General features: G+C 40.7%; 1 protein-coding gene across 2 annotated transcripts in view; it reads left to right on the plus strand.

Moving 5' to 3' along the window:
• The window catches only part of cadm2a (cell adhesion molecule 2a), a 193783-nt gene that overhangs the window by 155150 nt on the left and 15746 nt on the right, over positions 1–22887 (plus strand). For both annotated transcript variants that reach the window (XM_079171374.1, XM_079171375.1), the window contains exons 4-8: positions 2623–2760; positions 12274–12435; positions 12915–13005; positions 13113–13291; positions 17140–17253. In XM_079171374.1, the coding sequence (XP_079027500.1) occupies positions 2623–2760; positions 12274–12435; positions 12915–13005; positions 13113–13291; positions 17140–17253 (684 nt within the window). The remainder of the gene's footprint in view (positions 1–2622; positions 2761–12273; positions 12436–12914; positions 13006–13112; positions 13292–17139; positions 17254–22887) is intronic.

The following is a 22887-nucleotide window of genomic DNA, read 5'->3' on the forward strand; positions in this document are numbered from 1 at the left end:
CTTCTCAACATACATTTGTGAATAAATATACATGTGTTCATCTTTTAGCTCACACACAATGTTGAAAACAATATAAATAAGATTAGAAATGAATGACATGATTTGAAGTGTTAAATAATGAAGTGTGAACTCTTGTAATGGTATAACACTGCTGATGAGGCAGTGCTTTGATCTAACTGTTTAACATTCTAACACACTCGCAATGACTACGCTAACGGGACGGAGTTTAGCAGGTATAATTGGAGTTTATCATGTTTACCATTTTGGTTCATCGTCTTTGCATTCCAGCGTTTCATAATTGAACTATACATGAAGAACAGCTGAAGCTAATAGGAATGAATTAGTTTTGCAGGTATTTGGTTGTAAAACAAATTACTGGAAAAATACAAATTTGACCTGATGGTGGGGAAAGAGAATACGAGATTGGGGCCATGCTCACAGTGCATACAACGGCAAAAGTGCTGACAGAGCTAACACCTGAGGGGTAACTGGAGGGTGGGTGCTATATGCGTCCACAACGATGTCGTCATCTCGGGCTTTATCGGTCGTAATCGCCATATGAGAGCAGTGCAGAGCGGCGGCCATGAGCCTATCAGTGGGGTACGCTCACGTGCACGAACATGAACTAAAAGCTTGGACGGACGGCCCGGATATAAAAACAAAGCAAGGCGAGGCTCTGATTACAACACACACAGAGGGAGAGCAACTTCCATCCCTGCTCAGATAGTTGTTCCTTGCTATATTAATGTTCAGAATGTCATATATTGGTCCTTTTTAGGGGTCACCAAAATTATTACATATCATCCTGAGGGGCAAATATGTGCAACACATTTCAGAGTAAGTGAGACATTTCAAATCTCATGGTGCTGCTCGGAAAAGTCATGGAATCACCAAAGTCATTAGAATTCATCCATTGGGGGAATTTCTCGACACAATTCCATGGCAATCCATCCAATAGGTATTTCTGGACCAAAGTGTTGGATCGACATTGCCATGCAGCTACTGTAGTTTAGCAACATGACAGACTTAACCCTCGGTTATGTTTCTCATTAGTAATAGCATAGCTGTCTTTGATTTTAGTTCTAAATAACTTCTGAAATAAATTACCTCTCTGTATTTTGTATTAAATGCATCTTTTATAAATGTGTAGATTAGCATAAAGCAATATGATCAAATTTAACCATAGGAGTTATCGGTGAACAGGAAGTTTTCCCCCTCACATCTGACATCAAGCTCAGATTGTGTTGTTGTTGTTGTGCTTAAACACTCACGCACACATGGATACTCCAAAGCACATACAGATCCATGACGCACAAATGAGCATACAAACAAACGGACCCGCAGTCCTTTACATTTGCACACGCGCAGGCACACACATGCAAACGGAGAGACGGATTAGCAGCCTCTAACCACCCAAGGGGGAGCGTGACTGTATAAAATTAACATTGTATTCGATCTGTTGATCTCGTTCAGTCTTGGAGAAAAACCATCAAACACTTATTTCTGAGGCAAGCCACACTTAATCAGTCACATACTTATACATGCAGCACAGTAGATATAGAGACACTTCACACACTTAAAAACCCATGCATTCAACAAACGTGCACAGAAAAACGTAAAGGATTTAGTTAGTTGAGGAGGGAAAGATATCACTCTGTGCTGTATTTACCAAGCTGCAGCCATTGTTAGGATTGTGGATGGTAAACAGAAAACAGGAGTCTGGTAATAAACCTTACTGGAGGTGGTGAGACAGACAAGGCCAGAGTCAGTCAATGGCATTGACTGACAGACCTTTCAGACTCTCAGCCTGAGGCAGACTTATTGCTCATTGACATTAGAAGGGCAGCCTCTACACACTTAAAACACTCATTATAGGAAAGGCCAGTAATTAACATTTTCTGTACAACCTCGTGGCCTCCTCTGTGTCCACAAGCCTTTGCTTACTCACATTTACACACACACCTATACAAACACACACATATACACACATACAAAAACATATTTGTCAACTTACACCTTGTGCTATTTAGCTGGATATTCAATAGCTACTATTTATATGTTAGAAAATAGCAGTAAAAAAGTACAACTCTATTTACAAAACTCTATTTACCTCTTTTGTAATTGCGCTGAGGCAGATATTTCACAACCTGGCCAAAGAAAATCTACACGACTTGATGCCAGCGGTGCCGAATGAAGTTTTTTTTCTGAAAATGTTCTACATTTTAAAGTTGAATGCAATCTGGTGCATTTTGAGCGCAAAATTCAGAGGCTAAATCTAAGAATAACTTTATGCTCTTGTAAATATTTTCCTTATTTAATCATAAACACATCGGTTGATACAACTAGAGGTATGTGAGAAAACATGCTTCTCTGTAATTTTGGTGAACTGACCCTTGAAGACTGTTAGAGAGTCCAATCCACCGCTGTGTCAGAAAGAGTCCGAGCTGATGCATCATCGGGCTGCTCGGGGATGCTGCGCTGTCGTCTGCTCTCTAATCTGCCTGCAGGAGCGCAAGCTAGAGGAGCATTTCCAATAAGGCATAACAATATTATTGTTGCATAATGACATTCCGCAGTGTGTCAATAAATTCCATCGCTGTAATTTCCCATTCCATCCTTCAGGTGTGCCAGAGAAACCAGAGATCGATGGCCTGACGAAGCCTGCTTTGGAGGGGGACCACATCACTCTGACCTGCATGACTCAGGGCAGCAAGCCCGCTGCCGACCTGCGCTGGTTCAGGAATGAAAAGGAGGTCAAAGGTATGTAACGTCTGCACCTGCATTTACATCTGCATCACTGCTCTGGGTACACAAACTCATGCGTAATACCATCAGGGCCGCCCCCCTCTTAGTTGACTCATTTGTAAACGAATCAGTCATGTTGTTTTTTGTCGACTGACATTTCTTTAGTTGGTAAGTCGTTTTTTTTAAAGCTTTTTTTATGCTGAATGACTTATTTCCAAGAAACTTAACACAATTAAATGAACTAGTCGACTGGTCAAGGACAGCCCTAAATGTCATTCAGGCAATATGTCAAAGGTTTCACCTTAGTTGTTATAAAACATGGCAAATTTATATTTAGGAGAAAAAAAAGAAATATTTTCCTTATTAATTGGACTTACATATTTGTAATTGTGAGCATTTTCTCAATGAAGAAGTGAAGTTACTTACTGTAGTTTTAAATAGATAAAAGTTAATCATCCTGTGCTATTACTGATGTTGCTAAAATAGAAATTATTTACGGATTTATTGATATTTCCAATACCATGCTATAACTTCCCTTTATGGTAAACCGTTCCATTAGGCCCACAATCTCCACTGTGTTGTCAGACACTAAAAACTATTGACTATCACATTTCAGCATGGCTCAGACCACCAGAGAGCAAATGTGCTAGAAAATAGGAATTTGTGTTATAGAATACATTGAAAGTCTTTTTCATAAAACTGGTACCATGAAACTGCTGAAGCGGGATGTCTCAACAGTGTATTATTTTTCCGAACAAGTTGTTTCTAATAGAGCGGATTCAGCAAGTGTCCTTCGGCCTGAGACCGATGCATTAACCTCCCTTGTTATCAGAGGGCAGTTCTAAATCACACTGACTGGAATACACACCTCATTTCCACCCAGCCCCTGTTCTGTTCTACTTGATGAACCATCGGCTTTGTAATTGTTTGAACAGGAGAGCGAGAGAGGGAGAATGGGAAAAAAAAATATTGAAGAAAAGAGAGATAGGGACATGAAATGACGAGATGAGCTCTTTGAGGAACAGAGAAACAGATGTGGTTCTGTATCAAATAAAATGTGAAACCCAGTGGGGCAGACTGTCACAGATCATCGGCACAGTTGCAGAACTTTTTTTTTACAAAGGTCTTTATGCTGTTTCACAAAGTAGATTGAAGTCAGATAGCAAAATGCAAATCACCCTTTTCTAATTCAAATGACTGCATGTGTAAACAAAGAGATAGGATTGAGAATCACAGATTACATATTTTTTGTATTAGAACTGCCATAAACAATAGTGGTTTGCAAAGGCACTGTCAAAGTCTTTGTGTAACCCAACAGATCACTGAAACCCAGTAGTGAGAATAACAAGCAGCCAGGTGTTGCACATCCTGAATGCTCAACTAAATGTAGAACATTTTAAATTAAAAAATGCATTTCATTATTAAAAAAATGTATTAATTGTCATTATTATGATATGGAATAGTTGAATCTCTATACAAATTATCACACGTGTATGTTCTACAAACTATTTCACTCATTAAATAATGTCTGTGAGTAGTTCCTCGAGTTGGTTGGTTAACTTTTTTCTAATCACTATGTTTTTCTAATGTATTAGAGTAATTTGTCACTCCACTTTACAGTTCCTCTTGTTGCTTTTCTGAGGAACATGAAGCTTATAGAAGAATATATACACTAATTAGCAGAGTGGGTATTTTTCCTTACAGGCTTATTGTGTCTCTACGGGTGATTAAGGCTTCTCCCAGTGGCACACTACTGAGAGAAGAGCTCCCTGTCAGGCAAATGGAAACCTAGCCAGGACGTAATGTTCTTTCAATTTGCCACAGAAAGTTAACAGGTAGTCAGAGATATCCTTGGTGGTTTGAAGTGAAGGTAGTCTCAAGAGGATACGCCTTCTCATTAAGGTCAGATGCTATAATTCTCTCCTCAACGTTGGCACACTACTCCCTTTAATTTGGGTCTTGTACAATTTCATATCAGTATATTATTCACTGTGACAAGGTTGTCGTTTTTTTGCCCAGAAAGGACACCAATAACGTTTATAACTCTTAACATTGTTGAAACTACTTGTAAAGATGGCCGTTTTTATATATATATATAATGAAAAGCACATTCACATTGTGTGTTTTTTTCTTTTTTGTAAAAGAAGTCTCGGTAACATTATCCCAAAACAGAAAGCAGAACCTTGAGACTTTATACAAATGTCAGATTAGAAGATTCTTGTCAGATCTGCTGTTGGACTAGTCAAGAATTTCAATCAGAGGTAATGTTTCGGCCCTCGCTGAGTTCACTGAAAAGCTCTCTCGGTGTGTGCCATTACACCCTTTCTACCCCGGCATAAGCCCAGACAGCTCAGCCCGCTATCTCACATGAGGGTTTACCGGGGTCCAGATAAGCAAGCAGATAAGCCCAGATCAATGCTGGTTTTGCACACAGTTTCAAGCAGATATCATGGTGTCTTTCCATTTGATTAACTGTAGTTGGGAGATAATATTGAATTTGTCTCATCACGTCTATTCAGACTTCCTCAGAACATCCTCTGAGCTAAATTTAAAAAAAAAAAAAAAAGCGTGTCAATCTCACACTTTGACTCTTGACAGAGTGAAGACAAAATCCCGATCTGATTTTTAACACCACAAATGATCACTTCTGATTAAATCTCCCATCAAACCGTGGTAGCTAACCTTGTCACCATTATCTTTTTTTATTACACCTCAGAAATTATTGGTTTCAAAGGTGAAGGACACATTGATTCCTTTATTAATACCCTGCCTCTCTTGACAAGGTGTCTGTTGTTAATTATCAGTTCGTCAATCAGTGGGATGCTTTTGTCAGACGTATTCAGGACGTATTTAGTTCAGGAAAAAAATCAGTTCTTGAGATTGTGATCGACACATTTACACATGTTGTTCTCTTTCGTCACACCATAAATCATTACTAGGAAGGTGTGAACTGTAAGCAAGACGCAGTCAGTGTGACTTGTTCTGTATCTCAGCAATAGAGTTTATTTGCGTGTAAGCCACTCTTCAGCGGTCTGACTTTTTTAAAACAGGCAATATAAATAAACATGTAAGAAAGCAAACACAAAGAGCAACGCAGGGTAATACACAATGTATGCATGCATGTGGAGGTGTATGTGAGTGCAACTGAAGTGTTCATCATCCTGACAGGATCAGGGTGTGTTCAATGTGAAAAGCCATCTGATTGTGGGCGACCATGCTGGGAATAAATGACAATTGTGACATATTGGTGTGGGATCTGGGGGAATAGAGAAGATTATATTACCAGCAGAGCCACTGGAGCAGTCCATCACCCATTCGCATGCAGTTAACGGACACCCTATGCTAAGTGTGTGTGTGTGTGTCTGTGTGTGTATATATGTGTGTGAGCAAAACAGACAGATGGAGCAGACAGCCTGCATGTGAGGACATAAGCTTGTGTGTGAGGATCCAATATTCTTATTTCTCAGTCTCTTTGTCCCCCAGATCCCCTCAGTCCCCACCCAGTAATGATATATTTCTATCTCAGTTACACACCGTAACCCAGAGAGACCTCTGCCAATATCACCACATGTAGCGCTTGTTTACACACCACTGAACCAGAGGGAGCTGTGTGGAGACCAAGCGAGGCAGAGATGAAATGAATATTTATTTCAAATAAGGGTGGGGATGTTCGCTATCAGACTAGTATTATCGTACTCCCTGACCTAAACTGTAGAGGTTATTGCTTCATCATGTTACGCGATAACTCTATTCCAACGGGGCTTAAGGAAGAAAACACAAAGATCTGATTCAAATTCGCTGGAGGCCACATCCCTATTCTGTTGTCAAAGTTGTTAGTCAAGGACAAGGAACTATTACTGCAGACATAACTTTCACTATTTTAGGTCGTTGTCTCCTGACTTTTCAATACGCTAACACTCAAGTCTGCCCCGCACACTGAAGAGTTGAATAGTGACTGAACAAACCTTTTCAAATTGCGCTGGCTTTTTCTTCATTCATGGGTAATTGTCCTTGACTACTTTGAGTGAGAACAGGATAAGGTGGCCATCGTTATTCTAAGGTTTGCTCTGGAAAGAGCTATCGAGGAGAGTGAATAGGCTATAGCTCCTGGAGCCCATTTCAAAGAGGATGATGTTGAAGTTGATGAGACCGCTAGTGACATTGTGAACACTAAAATAAGAATTAAGTTCAGGAATTTAAAGTCGTTTTCCACTTAAAAGAGGAATATCTTTTCAGCCATTTCAACAGCGTTCGACAACGCTGCACACTACTTCAAAAGTCTGTGTTGGGACTGCATTAATACTATCCAGCTCCCTGGGGTTGTGTGGATCAATGACCATTAAAGATGTAATTTCAAGATGGCTCCTGCAAGTCACAGTGGCATGAATAAAAGATGTCTAAGTCACACACACAAAAACGCATATTCACCCTCTATATCCTGTATACACGTGTCGCACAACTTGCACACGTGCCTGTAATGAGTTCTGTTGAGATCTGTTGGTATGTTAGTTAACATCAAGGCACTGGGTTCAGATAAAGTAAAGCTCTCTAGTGTTATGTTCTTTACATCTCTTTGTAGCATCACAACTTTAATTGTAATTGTTTCTGTCAAACCTTTCAGCCACAAGATAGGTGAAAATGAAGAGCAGAATTATCTTGAGCATGAAAAGTCTTTCTTTCTCTTTAAACTTGTTTCACCTTGATTTAATATGCCGAGGTAGAGGTGTACCTGCTTTATCCTCTTTCTCTGGCATCATAAGAGTGTGTGATCAGGTTAACAGAGTTAGACTTGAGCACTGTGGCGAAAGAAGATAAGATCAGATTGCTACCCCCGCTGTCTATGTCCATTAAGAGCAACATCCTGGAGGTGGAGCACCTGTCCAGTTTCTTAAATGCCAAGGCACCGAGACCTATCAGACCTCTTCTTTTGAGCTGGCGAAAAAAAACCTGTCGTCGGTATCCACAGCAGACATTTCTCTGCTGTAAATGCTCAGAGAGTTTCATGTCAGAAAGGACATTATGACGGGTCTGCCAGGCACTGATACCATAGAAACTCAACAGTGCTCCCTGGTCATAGTCACCCGTCAGATAAGTGCAGAGTCGAACTGGTAAGACAGCTCAGCCAACAGGCCCAGCTCCCTGACGCTGCAGGGTGGCCAGAATATGTGAGACGACGGTGGCTGGCATAATATATCATCTCCACACCTCACTGGAGCTGGAGCCTGCTGTGTATTAGTGCTCTTGTTTCAGAGTTGAGCCATGCTGCTCGTCTGACAGACAAAGGAAAGCATGCAGACTAGGTAGTTACCTGGCAACATTTTGTTTTCTGTTTGCATTGTGAATTTTATTGTATCTAAATGAGCATTTTGTACTATTTATATATATTTTGCTTTTCCTCACCCTCACCCACAGGCGATTTCACAGGCAAATTGTTTTAAATCTCAGATGGGATGCAGTTCAGGGTATATTGAGTCAGCCCTCGGACCCCTGCTGCCAGGATTAGTCAGCTCTGCTGCCGTTGTTGATTCCTCCGCCACCCCAGCAGTCCTCTTCTGTCTTTCTTCTCCCCCCCCCCCCATCTTCTTTTCTTGGGTCGTTCCTCTCTCCTGTGAAATGGCATAAAAGGGTCAGATTCTCACACTTTTACGCCTGTCATTTCCATTTCTAATCCTCCAAGGCTATGTCTTGGCTCGCGCCAACGATGCAGAGCTGTGAGCAGCACCTTACCTCACAGACAAATACTGCCAGGCTTTCTTTGTTGAAGCGAGGTTCCAGAGGTGAATATAGTAGGATAGCGTGCATTTTTCGTATTTGAAAACGTATATAAAGAGACAGAGGGAGCTGCAAAATAGCCAAGAGATGTATTAATAGGATAATGTGCGAAAGGCAGTTGTAGACGGTACACATGGGGTTGCTACTGGTTGCACTATGTATATACATAATTATGATGATAGGCTCATGAGCTTAAAGAAGATGCATTTTTTATTTGCTTGCCAGTTAAAATAATAATATAAAGATGAGCTGAATTGTGTCTCTGTTATATACTGTAGAAACTCTAAGAAAAATCTAATTGTTGATACATTTGTTGGGAAGTTGCCAGTAGCAGCTTAAAGTAGCTCAGTAGCTGCTATTTATTGGAATTTTCAGCATTTTTAAATAGTTCCAACAATATCGTTCCCCACAAAATACATTTTTTACAGTGGTATGAGACTGGCCAGATGACTTTTTTCGACTGACAACCATGGCCTGTGATGGCAGCTCGTTGTCAGCTGCTCCTTTTAGCTGCACTTAAAATGTGATAAGATATTTAGCGACCAATTGTACAGTACCTTCTCTCCCCCACGCATGCACACACACACACTCCTGTGCACACACAACAGTAGCAGAAGCCATGAGTGCATGCAGATTGACACATTTTAACAATGACGTATTACTTGCTGTTAGACAACTGTTATTAAGTTCTCAAAGTGGATCTAAAAAGACTTTGGACTGAATAATGATATTAATGAACTCCAACTTTGTGCGAGCACGTTTTGTACTCTTATCCTGAATCTCACAGATGCAATCAGAATCCATTCAAATCGCCATCAGGCTTTTAAGAGTGTAAATGAGTCTAGACACTATCAGCACACAGTAGGATTATACAGAAAGTGAGCTTCTCTATTGAATACAAATATTAAGAACTAACTTTTAGAACCAATCCTGTGTTGTTGTTTTTTTTGCTGAAGGCCTACCTGCAATAGTAAATAGAGGAGTCAGAACATCAGGGTAGTTGCACAATTCAGGATGATTCATTGAGATTTAAGTATTTTGAATTGGCATACTTTTAAAAAAAAAAGTGATTATACACTTTTCAAACTTCAAATAAACTAACATATAGAGGAATTTGAAACGGCTATTTGGATACCCATTTTTAAATCAAGTGACTTTATTTTTCAGATGCGTCGGTGTGTAATTGCAATTTTTTGGGCGGGCAAGTCAGTTAAACCATAGCCAACCGTTAACCCCAATACTAACCTCAACAATAACATACAAATATTAACAGAAGAATACAGGAATTTAACAAAAAGAAGGATAAGGTTACTTTCACAACAGTACATCTGTGGGAGGAACCTTCTGCAGACAGACAAAGAAAGACAAGTTCAACTAACGGAGAGACAAAGAGGCAGGGAGAAGCAGTCTATGAGGACGTGGAATAACTAATAAAAATAGAAGGAGAATGTTTGCAACCACTAAAGCATGCCAAGAGATTAGAGATGAGATGTCCCATCTCTCTAGGCCTCCACTCTCTTGCCGCCTTCTATTTCTTCTTTGTGAGAAAGAAACTCAGCCATTCCCCCTCTCTCTTGTTGTCTGTGTGGATGTTGCTAACACTGCAAAGCTGTCAATCATTCATCTCTAGGGGAGGCGGGCTCATTGCCTCAGTTTGGGGGGGGGAGTGACTGAGGAGAATGGTTGATTGGCAGAATCGAGAGGGAGAGGAGACAGTGGGGTGGAATGCTTAGAAAGTGGAGCAGATGAGCGCAGAGGAGAGAAGGATATGGAGCGTAAACAGTCTCTTCAGGAGATACAAACAAAGGTGGCCAGCATAAGACAGAGAAAGAGACTCTGCATACACTGAAGCTTTCTTGAATTTGTTATGATGATTAAAGAAAAAAGGACATTTTTACAAAGCAGGGCAACACCTGAATGAAGAGATAAGCCTGGACAGCTGGATGCAGTATTACAGTATTTTCTTTCCCATAATGAAAAAAACCTTGTAGGAGTGGGAATGAACAGGCTTAACATGGTTTAAAATATTGGCTGCTGGCGTGATGCGAGCAGACCATCCAGCCCCAAAAAGACTTGGTTGAGCAGATGTGTGTGAGAAGAATGTTTTAAAAATACCTGCTCGGGGGTGGTTACGTATCACAAATTAAGTTACAGCCAGTAGGTAAAAGCAGATCTAGCGGTGGTGAGTTGTGAATGTTGGCATGTGTGTAGTCTGGAGGAGGATGGTCATTTTGTATTGCATAACACGTACTTAACAGTCTCTGAATTTCGGAGAACATTCGTGTCATATGCGTAGGCTGAGGCTTCGTCAAAAATTGGCATCCTTAAATGTCGTCTGGTACCTGAACACAGTTACAGTTCTTCAAGTTTTTTGCTAGAATTTGTGGAGGATCACTATCGGACTTTGACGTTTCCCGAATCCAGAGGGTTATTCTTTTTCAACTAGGAGGGTGTTAAACAGCAAGCATTAATGAGGTGTTCTGGGTATGTAAAGAGAATATAAGTCTAGTACTGGACTGTCATTCTGTTTGGCATTGAAACTCTGGTCATTTAGACTGAGCACAGGGCACCCAGGACCAGGTACGGAGTGTCGAGCTCAAGGACAGTTTGATGGGGACGGAGGAAGTCAGCGGTGCGGGAGTCAACTCTGTGACCTTCTCGTTATAAGGACCTCTCTACTTACTAGGCGTCACTGCTTTCAGGGATGGTGATTTATTGTGAGCCAATAAAATTACAAGAACATTAAAGTGGTGGTCAAAGATTTGGGTCACGAGGGTTGGTCGTGAAACGTCAATCAAACAAATTTGGCTTATCTAAGGCCCAGATCAGTGGGGATGGCAAATGAAGCAATAAGTGGAATGATGTGCTCAAGGAGCAAGCCAAATTTCCGTTTTAGGAAGCTAGGTTGGAGGAGTTCTCCAATGCCTTGGCAATGAATTAGGGCGTTAATGGACACAGAGCGGTAACTCAGCTGTTCGGATGGATATTACAAGGCAGGTGTGGCAGGGATAGCTCTGAAAGCAGGTTGTACAGATGGAGAGGACTGTGTATAATGATTCTTTGCAACTAGGCTGATTGAAGTTATTGCCAAAGATCTGATTGGCCCCGGTAATGTTCTTGTCCCAATGAGGCTGGAAATGGTTGTCAGGTAGATGGGTTGGAGGGAGAGGAAAGTGTTTGGTGAGATTTAGACATTGTGTGGGAGGAGCAGTGAAGCCCAGAAAGCCCCAGGCAAAGATAGTAGTTGGGGGCCAGAGGTGTTAAAAAAGGCCTAGGGTGTAAATATACACATTACATTCAAAGAGCCACTAACCTAGAAGTGAGGCATGTGGGTTTTGTTAGAGTCTGGAATGGGTCGTGTGCTGTACAGATGCCAAAGCAGCATCCTGGGAGATGTGTGATGTGAGGTGGAATTGTTTTCTCATCTGATCATTTGTTTGTTTTTTTATTCAGTCTTTTGTGTAAAGCATTTTCTAGTGCAGAATTCTTACAGGAATAGTTGTATACATAATTCCTCCAAAATGCCCTTGAACTATGATGAAGGTATCAATATAAAGACACTGGGAAAATTCCATTTAGGTGCTTGTTGCGTCGCATGATAGGCCCCTGTTTATATGGATAGAAGACCTTGGTAGAGTCTGGCTGTGGTGGTAAAGCAGGGCCTGTTGTACACGGGGGCATCACATTGATGTGCGGCCCTCACACCTTGCAAGATAAATGTGCTGCATCCGTGACAGTATGCAACTTTCTCCAAAGGTGCCAAAGAGGTGAATGCAAGTGGGAAGACATTTACAGTACGGAGCTCTCTGCAGCTGCACGTGGACAGAAATGATGATGGAGTGGCCTACACCTGCAAAGTGGACCATGTGGCACTCACACAGACACCGCAGCAAGCCACAGAAGTCCTGGAGGTCCACTGTGAGTGCACACACTGAAACATGCACATGCTCAAACACACACATGGAGTGTGCGTTGTGAAACCTCACAGTGTACGGAAGAGAAATTACATTAAAGAGGAAGTTACTACGAATGCTTCTAAGGCTGCAGAATCCTGTTGGATGGCAAAGAGAATTTGATAATTTGATGAAAAACTCCATGTGCTCTGTTTGAATCATGACAATGTTCTTATAATGACATATCATAAGTTACAATTATTTTTCACATTACGTCTTAAATAGTATATATTTCAATCATATTTTGAAAATTATAGGATTTTCTTCAAGGAAAACTCAAGGGGATGAACCTTTTTTGTCTGATGCTTTTAACCATTTGGTTTTGAATATTTTAGTTCATTGTTAAATCATGCCCCAATATTAAGTAAATGATGGGATGTTTATCTTAATATGTATGTAATCCTGATCGTCAGCCCTCACTCGGTGCCTCTCTGTCTCTCCTAGATGCTCCTCGTGTGCAGATTATCCACTCCCTTGCAGTCCCCCAGGAGGGTCAGTACTTAAAGCTGGAGTGTGTGTCCAAAGGAAACCCTTCGTAAGTCACTCAAATTCTGTATTAGTTTATGTCAGCCTTTCATATTACGCTTCAGACAGGAAAATGAATCATACCTTGTTTCTCTCTCACATCCTCTAACCTCCCAGGCCAGATCCTGTGATGTGGACAAAGGACGGGGGTGAACTTCCTGACCTGGACAGGATGATTGTAGAGGGGAGGGAGCTCACCTTTACTTCACTCAACAAGACAGACAATGGCACCTACCGCTGCGAAGCCGGCAACCACCTAGGGACCAGCAGTGCCCAATATGTGCTCTACGTCTATGGTGAGTTAAAAGGGAACGGCTGATATGGGTAATTGTGTTTCATGTGGTCAAGTCCAAAGGTAAAGAAACTAATTTGAAATATCGTACGGATGAGGCAAAAAGAAGCTGCAATGCAGGATGCCTTGGACTCCAATAATGCTACATGAAATAGGGGAAACTATGAACCTCACAGGCAATAGCTCCAAACTCTGTTGAAAAAACCAGGATTATAATACATCCTGATCTGCATACTGTATCAGTGCTAGGAGTGATTAGTGGTACCATCTCTCACAGGCAGAATAAGGGCCTTGGGTGACACAAATGCCACCAACGCCTTTCCTTAAATAAACCTGCGTCCCAGATCCTACTCACACACACGCACAGGAGAGAAATGTGTGAGGGTGGCAGAATTTAGTGCTGCATTGTCAGGAATATCACCAGGAAGGATAAGTAATTCCTAAAACGCCAGAGGAGGTGGGGGGATAAAGGGCCCAAGTGTGAGGGAAAACAGATAGCGCGTCCTCACTTCCGTTTCTCCACTGCCATTTGTCTCCTGGCATTAAGGAATAATGCTTAAAAATGAGCAGAGCAGAGACGCATCTCTTTTACCCTCTGTTTTAGCAACTTCGGGTTGTGTGTTGACGAGGAACAAAAATGCTGGTAGTGTTTGGCCAGAGAGATCATACGACTGGAGGCAAAATATATTTTCCCTAAGTGGATCAATCAAGTATTACATTATTATCATTACATGCGCTTAGGGGGTGTTTTATTTGCTCTCTAATTTGAAAGCAGAGCTAATCTGATGAACATGGGAGAAAGCTGTGCTTTGACAGAGCTGTGTTTTCTAGTAGGTTCATGACTGTCCTCGTTAGATGTACAGTTGTATCTAACCAGATGTGGAGCCGATGGAAAATATGACTAATGCCGAGTTTACGCGACGAGACTTTAGCCCGGATTTTACACTCTCTGACAAATTTTGGAGATCGCCGCTATGTATTAAATATCCTGTAGTGTACAAATTGTTTTAACTGGCATTATTCCAAATAATTCCTGTCTCGGGCATGTTCTTGCATCTCTCCCCGAATCACTTCTCACAAGTGTCTTGTCCGGTTTTTCTCCCCGTGAAATATCTTGTAATATGTATAGACTGTATGAAAGAAGTGGATGTAGCCACCATGACGTCGTACCGATTTGTTTTTTTCGACCACCATTTCGAAGCTTCTAGTCTGTCATTTTGTCCGTTGCCTTCTAGGTTTTTTGGAGCCAGAAGTGACCATAATTGGACGAGAGGGTTGAGCTGGGGAGGGATACACATTGCTGCTGTGATTGATAGGTCACCGGGGTCGTGATTTGTCTATCACAAGGTTGACACGCCCTAAAGCATAAGCTGCTTTATCGTCTACTTTATCTAAATGGGACCGTAATTTACAAAATGATCATGCTTTATTGAAGAATACTTGCGATTGACGTCATAACCTATTTGGGAAAATATTTACTGAGATAGTAAATCAAGTGAGAAGTAGTGTAATTTTCTAATCTAAAATTTTAGTCTAAAATATTCTAAACAAACTGATTTCTTTCTTTAACCAGTGAAAGTGCCCCCTGCTGGCCATACAGAACAGAATCATAATAATACAGGTTCATTATTTCTCCAACAAGAACCTCTTAGAACTGAGAACTGGACCATGTCATTACACAAATGCAAGACATGGACAGTCAAGTGCTTTATTAGATCCATGTATGAAAGTAAGGATGTAAATGTCAGAGAAAGATAATGACATCTTCTAAATGAAGGGTTTTGTAATGGCTTACAACTTGATCTTCAGCTAGCAGCACTTAGAAGTCTCTGTTAAATTAAAATGGGTAGGTTCAAGGTAAGGAAAGGTCAAATCCAAATGTTATACAACTAAAACTTGACAAATTATGATTCCTGTCGTCGCACTATATTTTAGTTTTCACACTAGTCCAGATGCTACTGTGAAAAGACAAATGTAATGATATCAATTTACTCACATTTTTGTATTTACTGCAGGAAGACTTTTGTTTTTAAAGCATCCCAAATGCAGTCATAACAATACAAGATATTTAGTTCAATAATTACTGTCACAAGTGCCACATTTGCATTTAAAGCCACAAAACAGCTCAGCACTGCAGGACTGATGCATACTATCTGATATATCTGAGATGTTTTCCTTCATATTCAAATCTGTTGTGAAGATAAGAATAATGCCCATGTCTGAATCTGATTACCAGAGTTAAATGAAGACACAGCCTATAGCAGCATATTGATTTGGGATCCGCCAAGGTCGAATAATATAAACAAAATAACAAAAGTAATGTTATTGGTCCACTCAAATAGATATATCAGCCTATATTTCTTATTGATGCTCTATACAGTTCAAAGTTTAATTTTGCACTTCCTATTAACATGCCACAATGTCTGTGTGCATCTAACAATTCCTTCAAACTTCAGCTCAATGTAACAACAAGACTAACCGATGCACTTAATTGCAGTGATGTTATTAAACTGATAAATTCTATGCCGCAAAAAGGGGAAATAGGAGGGTCGAAGAGGCCTATTCATTACCTGTTCTTTTGAAATGGCACACAGCCTGTTCCTACCCTTCATTAGTGATTACCACACCTTTTAGCCTTTCACAATTGCTGCCATAATTCTTTGAAAATACCTTTTTAATGGTTCCCCTTCAACGAGAAGACGCTTTCTCTCTACCCTCTTTCCCAGCGACATGCACTTAGCTGCTTAGTGATTCACGCTGAGGCTGAAATGTCACAGAGACACGCAGGACAGTCGGCCCTGAGAAAGAGTACCACCGCCAATTAAAAGCCTCACGCTCACCATAAAAAGCAGAGTGGCACAAACATAAAAGCCAACGTGGTAGTGTAACCTCATTAACTTTGTCGCGGAATGTTTCGGTCCCATTTTTCCTGTTGCTTTAACTTGTGACAGTGAGAAACACTGCCTTGGATGAAGCCCTGTTATCATTATGCTGCGGTGAGAAATAGAAAACATAGCATGATAATGATGGCTTGGCTACCTTCTCCCGAAATCATCCTTGCAAAGCTGCATCATTGGCACCGATCATTTGTTAAATGACTTCTGTCATTTGGTGTCGAGAGGTTTCCAGTGTGGGATCTTTCCTCACAGACTTGAGCCAATCAGGGTTAATCCTGTTCTCATGCTACAGAAATGACCCTCATATTCAAAGACAGAACATATGAAATTACAATGATGATGAAAAAAAAGGTGTGTTACTCTGAACATAACTTGAAAATGGCAATTTGCTAAATGTTTCTTCCATCACTTATATTGCAATTTTGCCTCTGCGCCAGTGACCGCCGTGGCCTGAGGCATTATGTTTCTCCGATGTCCTTCCATGCGTTCGTCCCATTCTTGTGAAAGCAGTATCTTAAGAACACCTGGGGGAATTGAGGAAAATGTCTTGTCCTTGATGCTCTATATACAGTTAATGATGAACAGGTATTACACAAAAGCACCTATGTGTTGTTTCTTAAATATGACTCATGGGAAAATGTACGCAAAGAAAGTCATTAAAAGTCAATTGTATGAGAAGCCACACAAAAAGGATGAGCAATTAAACTAATGTATGTCGTGTATTGCATCACTTTGCATCAACAGTATCTCATTATTGCATTTCAAAAAGTGTTTTCAACTCTTTTATTTTCATGCTTTGAATTGTTTCATAATCATACCTTTTTTGTTTCCCATCACTGTATAATGTGTTGACCAGTTTGTGTACTTTTTTAAAGTATGTAACTGCCACCATGTGAATTCATGTTTTGTTGTTGTATTGTTTTGTACATATGTGTCTGTCTATCACCCCCACCAGACTTCCCCACAACCCTGCCTCCATCCACCACTCCCCTCCTACATTCCATCCCTCCAGATCCTACCGCTCTATTAGGCTCCCACGTCTCAGACCGCACAGTCACTGGCAACAGAGGTACAGTACCACCCCACGCATCTCCACAGCCACCTCAGCATGCTACTGTATATTCCCGCTTCCCTCTTACTTTTATGTTTCCTCGGTCCTATTGCTTCTCTCTCAGCTGTTTCTCTGCCATCAAGCTTCAGTGTTCATGCCTCATGTGGACACACTGGAGACACCAAAACCTGGAAAATGTCTGATGATAAACGTGCTTCCTAGGACAAACTTCTTTCCTGTCTACCTTTTTTTTTTATTTTTCTTCTCCCTTTAGGATTGTAAACATAAACTGTGTGTCTTTTTGATGGACAATGACATGCATGTCTATTTGAAGTTACCTGTTTTGTGTTTTTACATTAAGGACATTATTCAAATGTCCTAAGTCTCTAAGACGCTCTCGTTCATTGTATTCACAAAGAGTCTAGCTGTTCAAATACACAATCTACTGTCCCCTTGGCATTTCAAATAGTTCAGTACTGCTGTGCCCTGAAACCTCAAAGAAGCAAATGTCATGTCCAACTGGAAATGTCTGGCCACTGGAGATGTCTCATCATGACTCCTAATGCTGTGTTCAAAGTGAAAGAATTCTGACTTGAAAAGCTCCTTTTCAGAGAGATAACACAGTAGCCATCATGTAGGCATCTTACTGCTTGTTGTTGTTCTTTGAGAATATATTTCTGTGTGATACAACCCGTAAAGAATTATCATATAACATTTGAAAAAGGAAAAAAAGAATATGAATGAAAATGAAATGCTGGAGAGGCATAACATACTGATGTCTTCTCCAATTTCAAGCCCCTCTCATCCTTGCAGAGGCTGATGACATAGATTTAAACTTTAAAGTGAGTGTGCAGTATAAATTAAATCATCTCCATCCTTAGGCAACCAATGCCATCCACACAAACCATTTTTCTCATAATAGTGTTAATGCCTCTAGGACATCTTTCAATAAATCTCTTGACTCAGAAACCTCACAGTTTGGACCCTAAAGTTTTCGTGTGGTGGTCTGGTTTGTTGGAGGTACGTTGACCCATGGAGGTTGAATGTCACTTTTCTGCTGAGGAAGCAGCTGAAGCTATTGTAGAACATGGAGGGATACCAGCTACAACCAGTTTACCTCTAGAGAATATTTGCTGCATCTTGGACAAGGTTAGGGACATGGTGTTTGAGTATTCGATCCCTCCCAAGTCTGAGCGAGGAGGTCACCCAAGAACCCGCTGGTGGTCTCCAGAAAGATGTTCTCAACAGGGATAGAAATACTGCTGAGTTGGGTGATAAAAGGAACAATTTGAGGAACTTGAGAATGCTGTCAACACAGTTGAAAGGCTTAGGGGAAGCCTTGCCGTTCCTTATGGTGTAGGTCACCGAGGTGGTCAAAAAGCCCTGCAGTTATAAAGTGCCAGATTGATGGAATTCACCCTGAGGTGGTGAAATTTCTGAATATTCTGCTGTCATGGTTGACCTGCCGGCTTGGAGGTTGGGGACAGTATCTATGGAATAACAGATGGATGTTGGTGTTCCCATTTTCATGCCCCCATGCCGGTGACAGCCATGGCCGGAGGCATTATGTTTTCGGGTTGTCCATTCGTCGGGTCCATTCTCAGGAACGCAAAATCTCAGGAACGCCTGGAGGGAATTTCCTCAAATTTGGCACAAATGTCCACTTGAACTCAAGGATGACCTGGTTAGATTTTGGTGGTCAGTGTGACCTCACGTCTGTCCCATTGTTGTGAAGCGTGGGCTTCAAAAACAATTAAGATTGCGTCTCCCGTGGTGTCTTGTGGGGTGATACATGAATATAAGTGCTTGGACAGCTGTTATGAGCAATCCGATCCTGTATAGTCGAAGTAGCAGCTCTGCTTAGTGCTGATAATGTAGTTCTGTTGTCCTCTTACGCAGCTTTCGATTCCCCCGCCCACCTCCAGTGGAGGACAAAGATGTCCCCCCACTGGAGATGTTCCAGCATGTTCAACTAAACTAGCTCTGCATTTAAAGGCGGCAGTTAAGTTGTTTTGGGCAAGATGCATACTGGAAATCTCTCTGTGGAGGCTCTTTTGTACAACCGACTGGGAGGAGACCTTGGAGCAGACAGACATACCGGGGGAATTACATGATATACTGTACATATAGAGCCTCAAATGCTTTAGGAGGAGCTGGAGACTGTGGCTGAGGAAAGGGATGTTTTGGCATGACAGATGGAATAGATGTCACAAACCTTTGGGATAATATGAATCTATTTCCCCAAATGATTTCTGTATGACTGAAACATTTATTCTTGGTGAATGTCCAATTTATATCATTTATTTTAAGATTTACCTTAATAATCCAAAGACAACAAATGTACCACTGGACAAACACCCTAAGAAAGAAAAAGTTGAAAGAACAATTGTTATGTTGAATTGCAGTTCGTCTAGTGATTCTGCCTTTTTTCGTACTGCGACACCAACAATAATGCTGACATAGCGCCATGTCTGCTACAGTAAAGTGATGTGTCAATCAAAGTGTTTGAGTGACATGTCAATTTAAAACTAATGTGCTGTGAAAAGCTGTATGCAAATACATATTCTTAAAGTTGTTACAAAGTTGTTACAAGACTATTGTACATATTTCACATATATTTAACACAGTACTTCTCGTAAAACATAAAAATTCAACCCCAAATAGAACTCAGACTAAATAGTATAAATGCATAAGATTCAAGTCACTGATTACTTCTCTGTGTCTTAAATTCTCTGCATTTCTTTCTGCAGTTCTCTCAAGCAGCTCCCTTCATTGTCATTAATGTGTCTGTTTTCTATAGATGTAGCAGAGCTCACCTTCTCTGCCACTTTCATAGGCTTCACAGTCACATTCACTCAGAATACTTTCCTCTTATCACTTCTGCTTTCTCTAAATTTCCATCTCTAAAGTCCTTCAAGAGTCTCGACTCCCTTTCTACCTCTCCTCCGCTGCTTTGCTTCCTATCGAAGCTTTTGTTTCACTTGTCTCTCAACCACTTCTTGTCTTCTACCCTCACACCTCCTCACATCTTGTTGGATATTCCTCATCAGCATGTCTCTATTCTTCTCTGATTTCTGTTTGTGTAGTGCAGAGACACAAGAGAAGCTGAGCCTCTTAGTGTATCTTTAGGGAATCTAAATATCAGACTCCTTCACTGTGTCCCCAGTCACAGGATACTACACTATCTGCTTTCATGTGTCTACTTGATTTATTACCAGGTCTTTTGATGGGCTCTGCATGAAAGCAAACAACTGTGGAGCTGTACCAGCCCCTTGACGTTTTGTCTTTTTAATAAAGTTGTCTTCCTGTACAGATGAAATACACAGTGTAGGTTCAGCATTACAGCATCCTATGCAGAATATTAGCATATTATATATCTGATGAGCTCTTTTAGGTGCACCTTTCTCTGCTCCGTCATCTTTTTTATACTAGTCTTGCATCTTTCCTCTCTTGCACGTCATCAGCAAATGATCGTCACAACTGAGGTTGAGGCTTCTTCAAACAAGAAACGGTTTGAGAGAAGAACAGAGAAGAGATAAGCAGTTGGTGTTGAAAATAAACAAACAAAGAAGATCACTGTAGATGTACAGTTTATTGGTTTTCATTGAATGGATGATCGCCTTTTCCCAGCTTAACCCCTTCAACGTTGTTCATTTGTCCAGGCTAAAAAACCTGGAAAGTGATCCTGGTAATTTGGAAAATCAGTTAGGCCTGTACAGGATCTGTAACATTCAGCAAAAGTCACACCAAGAGTGTTGCTTTGTGTGTTCACTGTATTCCTATTGTAGCGTGAGGCCTAACATATCCCCGCAACTACATCAGCAATTTTAGATTACGATATGACAAATACCCCATGGCAATGTAGAAACCGAGTCAAATGAATGATTTCAATGGTGTAATTAAGTTACAGTGTGCAAGTTGATTTCTGTGGGGATGCAGCCACCTGCCTTATTTTCTCCATCACCTTAGATATAGAGCTTAAGCGTGCCGTTACTGAAACCTTTAGTTGAATTCATTGGAGATATTTAAATGGGGAAGAAATCACAATAAATGCCAATACTCCTTAGCCATCATTACACTCAATCAGTTGGGAATACAGTAAACCATGTAAGATAAAAATATTTGATCATGGATATTCTATGTGTGCTAAAGCCTCAATTATACTCCCAAACATACTCGTAATCTGACAGCTGCCGACGCCACGGACACCATCCACACAAAACCGCAGAGTCGCAACAAATTGGCGGTACATGGACAATTGCACAGAGCCTACATGTACACCCTCTGATGACAACATTTGCTCTGCGGACCCTTGCATATTTGCGGAGGCGGAATGTATAACTAGCTTCTGTCTCCCAGACTTTCAGAGTTAAGATCTCAGTTGTAATTGACCTGCTATTATATTAGACGGTGACCACATCATTACTGTTGTGTTGCAGGAAAGCAGACGTGATTTTGCGGGACACATGAGCAATAGAGAAATTACAACTATTAGGCTATAAAGATATTGATTATATATTAGCTCACTCCTCTTTGCCAAGTAGCTTCAGAAGAAAGTGATGGCTGCGCATCATTAATAAACAACCCATTGAATAGTTTTTTACAAACACTTTGTGGAGATTAGCATGAATATTAGAAGTTTGCCTTTGTTCAGCTCTTTATATAGTCGGAATGATTTTCAACTGAAGAGGCTGGAAAACATTTGCTACAGTACAAATGGAAGGGCGTACGGTACAAGTATACAAAATAAAACAACAGTCTAAACTTTGATTACCAAGTACAAAATATCTAATACTAGCTCGGTATTTTTGAAATCTTCCATCACCAAATTGCACATATTTCACATTTTAAAAAAGGCAAAAATGATTTTTCTTTTCAAACCAAACACAGTTTCTGTGGGGGAAATTATGTTAGTTTAGGAAAGAAACAGCATTGCTACATAGCAATGACTGAAAACATTTTTTTCTCCCTGTACTTAGCAATAGCTTGTTTTCCTCTCAGTAGTTACAAGATTTCATATTTTGTATCTACAAAAAAGTGTTAATGTTAGTTAATGTGACATTATTTTACAATATGATTTTCCAATGATAGCTTATCTTCTGTTTATTTTTCATGACTTAGTGGCAGTAAGTGTTAGTGGGCAATACAATAATGCACCAATGGAAGCATTATTCATGCTTTCAGGGATATTTGTCAATAAATACTTCATACTGTAGACTCAGCGGTTCTAATGGTAATTTAAATTTGGCGGTAATCCATGCCTTTAATACTAACTGTTGTCGACCTTTGGGGTGTAGTGTAAAGATATGCAAGAGATTCCTCTGTTTTTTCCTCCGTACTGTATAATGCCAGGACTGATGCATAACTGCGGTCTGTGATTCACTTTATTAATGAAGTGCTGGCAGGTATGCCCAACACACACACACCTTCAATGGCCCAGCCAGCCTTAATGGCTGTAATAACTCTTTCGCTAAGTATCAGAGGTCTATGCAATGTCATCAGATCCCCCCTCCCCACGAACACACACACACACATGCACGTCCCCCCCACCCCCATCACTGAGTTCTCTAAAATTTGCCAAATGCTCTTTCATGGCTTGCAAATTAGCTTTGACCTTGTGTAGCTGAAAGGTTGAATCATGCACGAGGGTTT

Source organism: Pholis gunnellus, assembly GCF_910591455.1.
Source record: "Pholis gunnellus genome assembly, chromosome: 13".
NCBI classification, from domain to species: Eukaryota; Metazoa; Chordata; class Actinopteri; order Perciformes; family Pholidae; genus Pholis; species Pholis gunnellus.